The sequence below is a fragment of the Bombyx mandarina genome, chromosome A1 (assembly GCF_030267445.1).
Source record: "Bombyx mandarina strain Sakado chromosome A1, ASM3026744v2".
In the NCBI taxonomy this organism is placed as follows: domain Eukaryota; kingdom Metazoa; phylum Arthropoda; class Insecta; order Lepidoptera; family Bombycidae; genus Bombyx; species Bombyx mandarina.
In genome coordinates this window covers 6,514,611-6,529,838 of record NC_143234.1, presented here as the reverse complement: position 1 = coordinate 6,529,838, position 15,228 = coordinate 6,514,611, and the positions used below count along the sequence as shown (strand labels likewise).

The 15,228-nt window shown below is 36.9% G+C and overlaps 1 protein-coding gene across 4 annotated transcripts in view; it reads right to left on the bottom strand.

Annotated features, from left to right (window-relative positions):
• Positions 1-3,377: 3,377 nt before the first annotated feature.
• Positions 3,378-15,228, bottom strand: part of cas (castor zinc finger transcription factor) — a 134,709-nt gene continuing 122,858 nt past the window's right edge. Inside the window, exons 17-28 of one of the 4 annotated variants that reach the window (XM_028182035.2) lie at positions 14,255-14,659; positions 14,012-14,113; positions 13,114-13,630; positions 12,368-12,711; positions 11,339-11,449; positions 10,322-10,470; positions 8,497-8,622; positions 7,990-8,109; positions 7,404-7,499; positions 7,001-7,089; positions 6,410-6,559; positions 3,378-5,928 (exon numbers count right to left, since the gene is read on the bottom strand). In XM_028182035.2, the coding sequence (XP_028037836.2) occupies positions 5,771-5,928; positions 6,410-6,559; positions 7,001-7,089; positions 7,404-7,499; positions 7,990-8,109; positions 8,497-8,622; positions 10,322-10,470; positions 11,339-11,449; positions 12,368-12,711; positions 13,114-13,630; positions 14,012-14,113; positions 14,255-14,659 (2,367 nt within the window). In that variant the 3' untranslated portion in view covers positions 3,378-5,770. The remainder of the gene's footprint in view (positions 5,929-6,409; positions 6,560-7,000; positions 7,090-7,403; positions 7,500-7,989; positions 8,110-8,496; positions 8,623-10,321; positions 10,471-11,338; positions 11,450-12,367; positions 12,712-13,113; positions 13,631-14,011; positions 14,114-14,254; positions 14,660-15,228) is intronic. The other 3 variants (XM_089739907.1, XM_089739908.1, XM_089739906.1) reach the window with 3 other exon arrangements.

Genomic DNA, 15,228 nt, shown 5'->3' with positions numbered 1-15,228 from the left:
AATATATTTTTATATTCAATTAAGGTTTTATAAATCTACATTGTAAGCATAAATTGACCGATAAATTTTTGGGCTTTTCAAATAACGTTTCTTTCAATATTTAAAAATAATTAACTGTTCCTACTTACGCTGAGAAGATCCGGCGAGAAACTCAGTGGGCTGTTTCTGTGGGTTAATTTACTCGCCGAGCCCTTCGTCGCAAGCGACGGGTTCGACGGGGACGATGACCGGTGCTTTTAGGTACCTACTCCAATTCTATAACGGATCTCTTCCGGATCCACTTATCGGAGGATCCTCCCGATCGGAAGGATCCGTAATGACGTGTTTTTTGCGACGTTGACTGTTTACCATTCGATCCGCAGGATCGGGAATCGCAATAAGCACACAGCAATCCTTCAATCATAAAAAAAATATCATAAGGCCATTCTAATAATGAGTCATCTTCGTTCATACACGGCACCAGAGGCACGGCCTAGCCACTGTTTAGCATTAACTCTCATTTGAAATCACATCATATACATACTCACTTTCCACTAGGCGGCCTAAATTGTTGTCTGTCCGAGATGGTGAAAGTGTAAACAACATCGGTTTGAAGAGAAGCGCCTTAAAAAAACGTACGGCAATGTTTTTATTAAGTAGATAGATCGTGTGAATATTGAACTGTTATCTACTTAGTTCTCTGGACCGAAAATGCTGTTATATATTTTATGATAGCCAATAACAATTCGAGTATTTGTTACTGCCAGGTAAACGGTCAATACTATCTTGAAAATTATGTAATAAACGCTTTTAATTGTGTATTTTTTATTCGTTACCATAGATGACACATTTAATATAGGGTAAGTCCGGGGTAGTTGGCCATAGTTTTTTCTAAGCTCTGTCAAAAATCAAATACTTATGTTTTTTTAATTATATTTATTTTTCATTAAACTTTGAAGAATCGACTATGATATTTTAAACAAAAAAGTAACAACTTCTAAAGAGATCACCTTATTAATTTAACTTTTTCTTAAATCTCAATTGGCCATCTCTCCCAAGGTATCCGGGTGTGATGGCCACAGTATTAAAGGTAAAATGGCCATAGCTTAATTCTAGACTTATAATTATTTTTTGGTCTTATTTTCTTCGTTTAAGTCTTGTTTTCTCCTCTTCGTCACATCTGGAACACGTCGTTTTAAATTCAGTGTAGTGTTCGTGAACTCAATACTGACACACTGTATATTGAAGCCACTCTTCGATGAGAAGTGTTTCGTAGTAATTTTCACCACCACGCCCAAGACAATTATCCTTTTCGAATCTTTTTCTTTTCTCATTCTTATCTGACAGTATTTTTAATGGAATATCGTCACTATTCTCAGATAGTCTTCGAATGGCTTTTCTTGTTATACATTGAACAGTCCTTTTATTGTATTTTTTCCTTCTTTGTTTTGACACATTTTATTACTTTCTTTTTTATACTTTTTTCTGCAGCATTTTTTCTAGTTTAGATGTTTTCTTTCGAAGTCAAAGGTGTTTCGACTTGCTTTGTTCATTTACGCACTTGGATTAATTTTTTGTGGACTAGGTGATATATCCTGTAGAATTCGAGATGGAAGTGTAATCTGGATCCTTACTGAACGAAGCATCTTTCGGAGTACTCGGGTGGAAAACATTAGACATCGTGGCAGTTTTAACGCAGGATTTTGGAAACACGATTATTAGGCATCTAAAACAAATAAGAAAATATATTAATACTTTGCAGAAAACATCATTTCTGTAACCACGCACCATGGCCATCATATACCGACTGCACTTGGCCATCTCTCCTTTTTTTACGGGAGAGATGGCCACAACAAAAACTAAAACAAGCCATGACACGAAACAAACCATTTTGAGATTTTAAAGTAGCACTGTTTGTATACTTTGCATTAAATACAAATATCACGATAATTTAAAGAATTTGATACCACAATTATGTAAAACATAAAACATCAAATAAATATTTACAATAGTCGAAACAAAAAACAAAGGATTTACTTACTTTTTATGCTTTTTTCGTCAAATATTTTATCGCACTGTTGCCTTTACGCACGACGCGCAGAAAACTAAACGTTAACCTATGGCATTTAATGAACGGTACCTTGAAATATTTCGATAGGCCATCTCTCCCATATGGCCATCTACCCCGGACTTACCCTATTTGTTACTTAACCTTTTTTTATTTTTATTGCTTAGATGGGTGGACGAGTTCTCAGCCCACAGTGGTTACCGGAGCCTATATACATCTATAATGTAAATACCGCCACCCACCTTGAGATATGAGTTCTAAGGTCTCCGAATAGTTACAACGGCTGCCTCACCCTTCAAACCGAAACGCATTACTGCTTCACGGTAGAAATAGGCAGGGTGGTGGTACCTATCCGTGCGGACTCACAAGTGGTCCTATCACCAGTAAATCTCTGTTATATGCTGAAAATGAAATTTAGGTAACTGGAATGGAAACTGTGAATTCATTAATTTATCTATTTCTTCAAACAAAGCACAGACAGAACCACTAAAGCAGATTGGGAAATATTAAAAAAAGGAACCTTAATTTTCCAATATTCGTATAACATAGATACTAATTCTTTATAGTTTTAAAATTATTTCTTGAAGTGTTTCCTGATAATAGGCCCAGCACTCATAATTTCCGATTAGGATCGAAATTTCTGTTTCTACTGTGAAATCATCTATTTCTGTGGGTATTCGATAACACGCTTGTTTGGTCTACATAATTTTCAGCGTTGTATGATATTTCAAGAATGAAAAGTGCATAGTAATACAGAAGTTGAATGGATATACTATTGACACATCGTCCTACATTAACCACTTACTTAATTTCTGACTTGTTCTATGTAAAGTTGGTTTACGGACGATAGTTCTATGTGATAACGTCAGTAGCAGAACTATTCGAATTGCTAGCTCTGACGTCACGTGAGACGAGAGATAAATGTGTCACAAGCCAACGCTTGGGCCGATCGTGCCTCTCTATCGCTTGTTGCGCGCTCTCGCTTGCACGCTCAGACTCAGACGGAACGCAACACTTTTTCATTCATACAGCCAGTGTTAATCTATACTAATATTATTATATAAATCTATAGTGGTTTTTACGATGTTCCGTTATAGCTACTGAACCATGCATCCGATTGACTTGAAACTTGGTATCCATGTAGAAAATACATGTGCTTAATGGATAGGCTAATATTTATATGAGTGTTGGACTCCCTACACCAGTGGCGGGGGCGTTACTGATGAGAATCTTTATGAGGGTGAGAAAATGTTAATTTTAAATATCCCAGCGAAGCGGACGGGTACAGCTAGTGGATTTATAAGAATCGTCAAAAATAAAATACATTCAATAGGATAATCTCATTTAATTCCTAGAACTCATGAGGTAAACAAAACTAAATAATATTAAACCAATGTAATCTCGTGATACAAAAAAAAACAGCCGCTCATTTTACAAACGGAAACGAATCCTGCGGGTAGTCTGCGCGAACGCACATTCGCAACACAATCTCTCGACGCAGCGAACAAAATACTGCAGTAATTGCATTAATAATCAAGAAACATACTACAATTAAAGCTACGTACGTACTCTTAATGCGATTAAACTATCAAAGGGAGGAGTCAAATGAAAATAGCATAGAGATAGAGAGAGAGAGATAAGATCGAAACAAAAAAAAATATGTAAAATTAGTTAACAAAACAAAATATAACAATTTATAAAACGTGTATTGCGTATTGATTTACGAAATATGAGTTTATGGTAGGTTTTTTTTTGTTAAAGAGGTTTGATGGATTACTTGTGGTTTATTCTGTGTGTTTGCAAATTTCATTTGCCGTACCATTTTATTTTTAATATACAAATAGCTACAAAATTAACGTTCTATTATTTTTATAAAAATATCAATCATTATTGTCTGTCTTTTTGTTGCATAAATTTTTTTAATTATCAAGATTATTAATAAAGGGACAAGTAATGACAAATTGATGAGTTTAGGTGTTTTGGATTTTTTGGAAAAAAAATATATTTCAAACATTAATTACATTATTTTAAGAATAAAAATTCATTTACTTCGTCTTGAGACGCTCGAAAGAGTCTTCAAATAAATCTATTATAAATATATTGAGAATAATTTGTGACTATAACGTTATGGCACTACAACGAAACGATTAAGAAAATTGAAGGAACAATAAAAAAAAATACACTGGGAAGTAGAGAGCTTAGAAACTGAATAACTTACTTATTTAATCAATATACATTGATGGTTCGAGTCTGTGTTGCCAATGCAAGAACAACACGTGAGTTATGGTAGAAAATAGTGCAAGTGACTTAATAATAGGAACAACGGAAGTGCTTAGTCTAGTAAATACTGATTACTAATTAAGAGTTCAAAAGTGATTTGCGAAGGAAAAACATCTCGACGCCAGCGACATAAGGTCATATATCCAATGACTTGTCCGATGTATATATTAGTTTTATACGCGATCAGTTTCAGATGGGATTGCTTAGAGTAATCGATCTTAAAATTATAGTCTAAACGTTGAGGGATACATGTAATGTTAAAATTAATTTTCACTAAAAACTAAACTGGGCGCTAGGAATATTATAGGAATGCAAAAGGTCTGAAGGATGTTTCATTGAGACTAATACTGTTTCATAGACAACTAATTTAAAAAAAAAGATACACTTACAATGAATTTATGGCATTATATGGCTACCTCATGAATTACCAAAATTAGCATTCTCTTTTCACTGTACATTAGTTCAGTATGATTACACATAATATTTTATACCATTTTGTTTTTTTATTTTTTATTTTTAACAAATACATTCGTTTTTCTAACATATTTTATATAATCCTAATCTTATTTACATCGAATTTTTGTTATAGAATTGACATTTTCTTTTTAATTATAATATTATTATTAAATAGCTCTCCTATTAAATATATTTTTGTATCTCTTTTTGATTCTTAATCTTAAAATCACTTTTAGAATTTTTTACGTTTACAATTATTCGTGTGCGGATTCTAAGAACTATTAAATATTATTTGCAATAGTTTCTGACAGTAATAAATGTTTCTACGTAATCATTTACCACCAGAATCTACTGGAAATGCATAATATTGTCATGACATTAACGGTACAGGCACAAACCGGTGTTTTTAACCCAAAAATAAATTTATAGCCCTAATTTTTCGACAAGTCTACATTAATAATACTATTCGTAAAAATGTCTTTTTTTATTGGGGGGGTAATAATAAATATAAATATTTTTTCTCAATATAAACTAACCTAAGATTGGTCAGGGTTTAGGAAATACACATTTTATAAGAACATGCGTTAGTCTATAACACACACGCTTGTTTTCCATACTTTACTACCTAAATACACACTTGGCATGTAAATACTAGTTTTCAATACATATATAAGTCATAATAAATTGCTTTATGTTTTAACATTCATAAGATTTACGGTTTTATTTGGCACATGATTTGCCACTTATTTTCGGTCCATAATTTAATTTGCATCTAAGGCACGATTTTATTGAGGGACACACACACATCTACGTAAAACAGTCACTCATATAAATCTAAAAGTTTTTTTTTGGGAGATTGGTAGAAAAAAACTACTAAACTCTCGTTACTGTTTTAGTACGAAACTTGTAATCGTCACTTTGGCGATAGACGTGCAGTGTAATTTTCCGATTTAGTTTCAGATACAAGTTTGTAAGTATGACTCTTGGTCAGTTGGTGCCGCTGGTCGAGGGTCCTAGATTTGCTTCTTGATGTTTGTACTTGTGTGACGTCATCTGGGAGAGGCCAAGCACAGCGAAACCGCACTGAAGACAGTGATAGTGGGTTTGCTTCTTACTGTGAATACATTGCGGTTCGTATCCACAACCTGTGAACAAAGATCATGTTTAGCTATCAATTTACTACTACGTCGTTGTGGCCTAAGGGATAAGACGTCCGGTGCATTAGTATTGAGCGATGCATCGGTGTTCGAATCCTGCAGACGGGTACCAATTTTTCTAAGGAAATATGTACTCAACAAATGTTCACGATTGAAAACATCGTGTAATAGAAATCAAACCCGCATAATTATAATTTGCGTAATTACTGTTAATAGCACCTCTTGTGAGTCCGCACGGGTAGGTAACACCACCCTGCCTATTTCTGCCGTGAAGCAGTAATGCGTTTCGGTTTGAAGGGTGGGGCAGCCGTTGCAACTATACTGAGACCCTAGAACTTATATCTCAAGGTGGGTGGCGCATTTACGTTGTAGATGTCTATGGGCTTCAGTAACAAGGCTTCATCTAAGCAATAATAAAAAAACTTCATGATGAAGCCATAGTTAAAGCTATATTGATTATTAGTTTTACCTTTGCTGGGCGGAAATTTCTCGAAGCCTGCCGCTTGAATGGAATCGAGCTTCTGGTGCTGGCGACGATGAGCGACCACTTTGTTTGTGTCCGTGCAAACGAAGTCGCACTTGAGACAGTGGAAATGCGATGCCTTGTTCTGGCCTGTACCTAGAAAATATATTTGTTAATAAATGATTCCTGTTGTGTACGAAGTTGAGGGTGTAAATGACAAAAAAGCAAACGGTAGGCGGCGGCTTGGCTCTGCCTCTGACATTGCTTAAGTCCATGGGCGACGGTAATCACTCACCATCAGATTTTGACATTTCCAGTGACGCCTCAATATCACAAAATAACGTCTTTAAGTTGGAAGATTTATTTTAGTACAAATCAATTAAATTTCTAAATAACATTTTAGATTAATCAACTTAATCATTTATCATGCTTTTTTTATTGAAACTTTAAGACGCGCAAAAGTCATTTATTAAGTTGAATAATTGATTATTGTTTAGATATTTATTAGGTTCCTTAGCGATCCAATTAGCGGGATATTATTGCGTAGGCCGTAAGCACATTTGTTCACTTTAGTTAATTAATTAAAGCAAATCGCACCGAACGTGGAAGCATGCGGACACTCCGGCCTCTGACAATAGACGTTGGCTCTGTATTGCTGGAAATCACCTCCCATCAACGTGTCCAATCTGCGAAAATGAAATATTATAAATTAAAATCAATTGAGGAATTATCATTATTAATTTTGAAATAGGAATAGAAATAGGCAGGGTGGTGGTACCTACCCGTGTGGACTCACAAGATGTCATACCATCAGTAGGTAGTTCGGATGCTCTCGTCAAAATGCCACAATCTATGTGTAATTATGTGACTTGGTAGATTTATTGCAGCTATGCCATTTGTTTTATATTATGTATTACTTATGTAAGAGGAACTCAATTAATTATTGTTAAAAAAAAACTTTATCAGTAATGCTAACAATATTGATTTTTTTATGACCTACCTCTCATGTCTGGCGGTGTGCTGCACGAATCTGGTCTTGTCACAGAAGGAATATCCGCAGTCCTTGCGAGTGCAGTGGAAGTGAGTTTGATGTTCCCTGTTAATAATTATTTAGTACATATCAAAATTTTATGAGTTCACGGTAGTTTTTATAGTTTTTTAAATCAGCGCCATTTCTCGATCTTTATGTTTTAGAGTTGTTCAACATATTTTCAGTAGACAAAATATTTTCATGTTGTTAGTAATACTTTTTTTTTATACTACTATATTGAATTATTTCATCTCCATTGCAAGATGTTTGCTGGTATCGAAGATAAATTGTAACATTTTACTGTTTTAAATTATCAATTATAGATGTCGCTGAATAAATGAATGAAATAAGTGTACAGATAATTGTTTCAAAAAAAAAAACCGTTTTATGCTTTGAACACGATTATAGCTAATAATAATTAACAATGTTAAAACATGCCCATAAAGGATCGATGTAAGCGTACCCAATTGATTTTTGTATTGTTACATCTTTATTTAATGTTTTGAACACTAGTTATAGTCGTAATTATGCATGCTTCATAGATTTATTTGCTTACCTGTATCCGCAGTTTTGATAAGCGCAGTCCTCGTTGAATCTGAATCGCAGGTAGCCCTCGGGGATAGGCTCGTCCTTCAGTACGCGCATGTGTGGACCGCGGGCCGTGTGCGTCCGACGACTGGAATGCCAATAAATAAATGAATATTAATGAGTTCATGGTAATAATTCGGATGGTTTTTTCTTAAGTCTTTTGCAAATACATATAAAACTTGTTTTTTTTTTCTTTCAGAAGTTTCAGTAAGGTGTAGTGTAATGGGAGTCAGCTCGGGTAGGTTTCACCGATCTGCCTATTTATGCCACGAAGCATGCATTCCGGTTTGGACGAGTTATAGAATACAGTTTAAACATCCTCCTAATGCTTAAAGATGTCATGCCATATCCATGGTCATTACTTAACATTACGCGAGCCATAAATAAATTTAACACAAGCTACCGCTTTCCAATTTTTGTTATGGCCCGCTTAAAATATTTGCACGTTATTTTTGAAAACCTACTAAACACTCACGATTTAGCGATCATTTCGGCTTCCTTGTCCATCCCGGGGGGCAGGCCGTGTCCCTGAATGAGGCTTTGCTCAAGTAGCAGATCCGGTGGGTACAGCATCGTTGGGTAAAGCGGGAACGGAGGCCCGCTGCGAGCGAGAAATGTTACAATCAGATTATCGTGATCTTGACTTAGCACTCACGAATGGTCTTAAAGACTTTAGGTATGAAAGTAGATGATAATGGTATTAGGGGGTTGTTCTAAAAAGACTTAGATCGACTGTGTGTAAAAGGATATGCAAGAGAAGAGTGGAGTGCAGAGATGACGATGTATTGAATGGAATAAGCGGACATGCTGTCCCAATCACAGAGTGGGATAAGGACAAGAAGAAAAAGAAGAGTCAAGGGTTTACAAGCAATAGGTATGTGTTTGATCAAGACTTGGATGGACTGTGTATAAGAGGACATACAAAAGAGGAGTGGAGTCCAGAGATGACGACGGCCTTAATGGAATAAGAAGACATGCTGTCATGATCACAGAGTGGGATAAGGGCAAGAAGAAAAAGAAGAATCAAGGGTTTAGTTAAGCAATATGTATGTGTTTGATCAAGACTTGGATGGACTGTGTGTAAGAGGATATACAAGAGAAGAGTGGAGTGCAGAGATGACGATGGTATTAATGGAACAAGAAGACATGCTGTCCCGATCACAGAGTGGGATAAGAACAAGAAGAAAAAGAAGAGTCAAGAGCTTAGTTAAATAAAATGTATTTGTTTGATTATATCATATCACAAGTGGTCGATGAAATAGAGTCCTGTGCTACCACAATACTAATAAATTTGTTAAATATTAATATCCTTGTACTAATAGTTCAATTACGCTTACAAATTAACTATCAATTAGGAAAACGTTCAACCATTATAGATCTTTTTTCTGAACTGGTTTATTGTTGGGAGCATTGTTGATGGCCATGGGCCACTCAAGATAAAGTGATCCGTGTATGCATCTACCTTTTAAACCATTAAAATCAGATTGATGCACACAAACTGACAACAAATTCGCTTATAAATATTTTTTTATATTATGCTATCGAACAACAAATGTTTTTATTAAAGGTGTCAAATCCATTGCGATTGTCATTGCCATTGTCAGTAATATAGATTCACTTAAATCACAAAAGTCATCTTTGATATAAAAAGCAAATTTAAAACATGCGAGGATGTAGGGAGTATTGTAAGCTCCTTGAGACTGGTACATCCTGCCATCCACCTATTTCTGCCAAGAAACAATCCGTTCCGGTATGAAGGTTGGGGCAGCCGATATACAATACTTAAGACAATAATAGAGATTAATGAATGAATGAATGTTTTATTTTATTTCAGACAACATCCGTACACGGGTATTTGGAATAGCCCATTAGGCTGCCATCGATTAGGTAGGGAAGGAAGGAAAAAACGGAACCAAAACAATAAGTGCTTATGTTTTTTTTTTTTTAATGAATATTGAATGATTTATTTTATTGCAGACAACAAGTCCATATGTGTACATAGTATATTGAAACATACTTAAAATTATAAAAACCAATCAAATAAAAAAGATACATTTATTAAAAATAATTATCAGTTGAATACATTTCAAATAATCCATTCAACTGATACTTACTTCGAACAAATCATTATTATTATTATTTTTATTTAGTCCGCAAGTGAACCATGGTACACTGGTTCAAGTACCGACAGATCAAGACCTCGTGTCTCAAATTAAGTCACTTACGTAGCACCAGATGAGGCGCGATATTTACGCAATAAAACTAGTTAGTTAATTAAACGGCTTGCTAAGGAGACTCACCCCTGAGAGAAGAGGGCCACTTGGGCCAGGCCCGGCAAGCCCGCCAGGGAGGCTGTGTACTGCTGCTGCATCTTCAGCTGGTCCTGGAGACTGCCTTTCCGGCCCCCGGCTAGGTACTGCTGCAGGAGGAGACTGTGGACAGCTTGGACCTGAAATAAAATATACGTTACACGAATGGTTTCCATAATGAGAGGAACATTTTATAAATTTACGTAATTATTGGTGGTGGACGAAAGAAGAAGAAGCTGTCTTAGGAGCTGATGGATCGACAAAATAATAGCAACAACAGGAAAAGATTTTTTTTTATTGCTTTGATGGGTGGACGAGCTCAGAGCCCACCTGGTGTTAAGTGGTTACTGGAGCCCATAGACATCTACAACATAAATGCACCACCCACCTTGAGATATAAGTTCTAAGGTCTCAAGTATAGCCACAACGGCTGCCCCACCTTCAAACTGAAACGCATTACTGCTCACGGCAGAAATAGGCAGGGTGGTGGTACCTACCCGCGCGGACTCACAAGAGGTCCTATCACTAGTAAAAAATGGAGAAGCAAAGCCAAGAATAGGGAAAAATGGAGTAAGCTAGACGAGGCTTATATCTGAATTTTTCTATTCCATTCTCTTCTATCAGCCGTCATCTGAACACTCACTCCTCTCTCTCTCTCTCTCATATCGTCATTCACACACTCCATACATGTCTTCTTCGGTCGACCTCTTCCCCCTCTACTTTGCACTACCATTTCCATACATCTTCTAGTCACATGCATCTCCTCTCTACCCATCACATGTCCATACCACGCTGTTTGCAAACAAAATGGGTTTATTATTATTGCCATTATTGGTGGTGGGATGTCTTATGAGGCTGCACGGGTAGGTACCACCATTTCTGCTGTGAGGTACAACTTCACGTGAACTGCCACAAAAATTCCTTTCAAGGTAACGTTTGAGTATTAGTTGGGTCGAGAGGTGGTGCAATCCTGGCAATAGCAGCAATACAATAACGGTCGATAGCTACCTGATCAGCAGGGTTGGGTTGTCTCTGGCTGGGTGAAGGGGCCTGGCTCGCTGAAGAAGAAGCCGTCGAGGGCAGAATCGATATTTCAGGATACTCCCTCTCCAACGTCTCCTGAGTAAAACATTGATAAAACTACAGTAAGAAACTGGTAAGGTATATCTTTAAATTATTACACGAAGCAAAAATTTTGTAGCCCTTTTTACGAAAATTACGCGAACCGACGAGTATATGATTTCCCACACTTATATAGTATATAGAGAAGGAGTGCAGAATGATAATTTTTTTTTAAATTATGCATAAAAATACATTAAATCAATTAAAAAAAGACATTAGACACACTACCATGTATTTGACACACACACATGCTTTCATACTATTTGCTTATTGTCAAACTTTTCTTATTGCTTAAAGTCTGTGGTCAAATTGAGAATAGATTAAATATTGTTTGTCTTTATTAATAAATTTGTCTAAAGAGTAGTCTTGGCGAAATCTGTGATTATAGGAGTATAATAAATAGTCTTCGACAATAGAATCGTAACTTATACATAATTTCAATTAATTAAAGTCGAATTTGGACTAACGGGGGACCACTAGTAACAATAAATTTATGAAAAACTAGCTGACCCGGCAGACTTCGTAGTGCCTCAATCGATTAATAAAAGACCTAAACTTTTGTATAAAAATAAACTTAAAACAAACAAAAGGAATCCATCCGACGGGGGACACATCAAAGGAAAAACAAAATTGTGTTTTTTATTTAATTCTGAGTATATTCATATCCATCTACCTTTTAAACCTTCTCTGGACCTCCACAAATAATTCAAGACCAAAATTAGCCAAATCGGTCTAGCCGTTCTCGAGTTTTAGCAAGGCTAACGAACAGTACCTAATTCATTTTTATATTTATGAAATTATTGATTACCAATTAAATCTTAGAAGAATCGTAGAAGTTTAGATTTTACTGCTTTTCTAACAAAAAAGTATGTCCGATAAATTTGAACCTATTTACTTTGGTTGTGGACGTCCTACCTTAGTGGCTGCCAATCCGGCGGGTGCTGACTCGTTGTTACTGTGCTTCTTCATCATATGACTGAACAGTAGCTTCAGATCCACGTACGCCTGACTACAATGAGGACAGTGATAGTGGAGGTTCATCCCTCCAGCAGACTTGTTCAAAGGACAGGTCTGGTCGTGGCACGAGGGTGGTATGGTCGGCCCGGTATTCTTGTGAGGTTCGAAGGCCTTCTTCTCAAAGTCTACGCGAGGCTTGAGGTCTTTCGATGGAGACGCATCGTAGATGCTCCTCGGGGATGGAGAGGAAGCGTTGCTTCTTAAATGTGACGACGGGTAAAACGTGCCCGTCGCTTTTACTACTGGAATAAATATTTATTTTATGATTAGTTATGTCGCTGCGACCTCTACTCATCTTTGAGTAAGTTTTTTATTTTTTTTATTGCTTAGCTAGGTGGACGAGCTCACAGCCCACCTGATTACTTGAGTCCATAGACATCCTACCTTGAGATAAGAGTTCTAAGGTATATAGTTACAACGACTGCCCCACCCTTCAAACCGAAACGTCATTACTGCTTCACGGCAGAAATAGGCAGGGTGGTGGTACCTACACGATCAGACTCAGTAGAGATCCTACCATAAGGCAATCAATCAATCGATTGATTTGACAAAACTAACAATTCAAATATATCATTTACCCAAATAAACTTGCCAAACATTGAATTTAAGTATGTGCTGCAAATTTTTCACGAAGTAACACTCACCAGAAACGTTATCTTGTTCCCTTTCGAATTCGCTTTTGATTGTGAAATTCGTTGCTGCGTATATATCGGCCTCTTTCGTCGAACCTACACTGTCCACTGACGCTCTCTCTTTTAAAGAATAATCTCTGGCTTCTTCGAAAGATTTATCTTGTTCGGATTCACTCTTGATGACAGGAGTGCCGCGTCCGTGCTTATGCGTTGCCAGCACGGAGTACTGAGTTATGATAGCCGGGCAATTGTTCCCTTGGGCGCAATGGAAATGGGACCGCAACTGGTTCTTGAAGCAGCTTTTCCCACCGCAATGGTCAAACGAGGGAAAGTGATCGAATCCGTCAATTAGGGGGGAGATCGAGTGAGATTCTCGCATGTGCGTCTCCATGATGGAGTAGGTTTCGCCAGAGAAGCTGCAGTTGAAACAATGCAAGTGGATCCTGGTCATTCTCAGTTGACAGTTAGGGTAATATTGGCTGCAGCCGTCCAAATTCGTGAACACCTCGAAATGGTGGAATTTGATGCGCTAGAAATGGAAACGAAGGTTTGAGGTTAAAATCGATTACACGTTAAGTGATATTCGTAATGACCGCTAAGGTTCGTTTGTGAAGTTGAAAGTTCAATCCAAAAAGTTATTAAGTGTATGATATTTCTTGCTCGAGAAAGTATCTTACCCTCTCTCTAGCTAATAACATTATTAAATAGTGGATTTCGAACTTATTTTATGAACTCTGACCCGATGCTTAAATCTGCATCTATTGCAAAGGACAAATTGGGTAATAGGTTGGTATTATTATAGCTATGTAGCTTATTAATTGGGATAGTCAATATCAAATGTCCGTACCACTCAATGAGGATTCGTGCATCCAAGCAGAATGTTCTTCAAAATGACTTTGATCATACTTACCGGAAATTCTTCGACCGTGGCGATGATGGGCGACGGTATAACCGAAGGCATCTGATTGCTTTTAGGGAGTTTGAATGACGTGAATATCGCTTGAGGTGTTATCTAAAAATATTAGGGAATCATAGATTTTACATGACATCGAAATCGATTTTTAAGTTATAAAATTGATTGTTCTTATTGTGAGGTTCGATTTTGTATCTCAACTATGTCTAATAGTGTTTTAATGAATTATTAGTTCCTTACATTGTCAGTCCAGACTTCGACAACTCTATTCTTCGGCGGCCTTCCTCGCTTCCTACTAAACATTTCGTCCAGGGAACTTGAGGGATTGACTTGCTGAGGCACCACTCCGGGATTGGGCCCAAGGTTAAGTTGCGCCTGCAGGTTTGGTGTCAGCTGCGGTCCAAGGCTCGGCGCCATTTGGGCCAATTGAGCCAAGTTCGGAGGGAGATTTGGCAAACTTGGAACTTGGCCGAGCTGGGCAGCCATGTTCGGATGTAGTTGAGCAGTTAGTTGAGGTGTGAAGTTGGGAGCGAATCTAGCCGCTAAGTTAGGGGACATTGGGCTGAGAATCGCATGCTGACGGTGGTGTTCTAGTCTTCTGAATGGATGCTCTTCGGACGACAAGATTACTGCACCGCAATTTTCCTGTTGAAGCATATTGGAGCTATTTAAAATTTGACTAGATCATGCTTCGTTGTCGGTCGGATTAACTTACTATCAATTACTTTAAGATATCTCATATAGGGAATTGGTAATCTATGAAGATCTGTATTTATTTATATACATACTCATAAAATCTAGTCAGCGTGAATTGTGACAGCAGTCCACTTAGTGGCCGGTAATTTGGTGAAATGTTGGTATGTACTGGTATTAGTTGAAACGATTTATCGTTGATATGTTCCAAGAATGAGCGATTATGAAACTGTAAAAAGCTTCAACTCAATCGGACAAACGATGCACGATCCATACATGACGAACGAACAAACATGTCATTAAAAGCAGAGAAGACAATAGCCATTAACCAAATGTCTTAAACTTAACGATTTATGTTATTCTAGACTAGTAGAATAATAAACTAGGCTAGTGGTTGAAAAGTTTCACATGTTTAATGTATGATTGACTGTATTGGTTTTGGTTAAAAATAGTATACTGTTTCGCGTCCAAATCATTGAACAGACTTGGGCGAGATTCCGTAAGGATACAGTTTAAGCCTT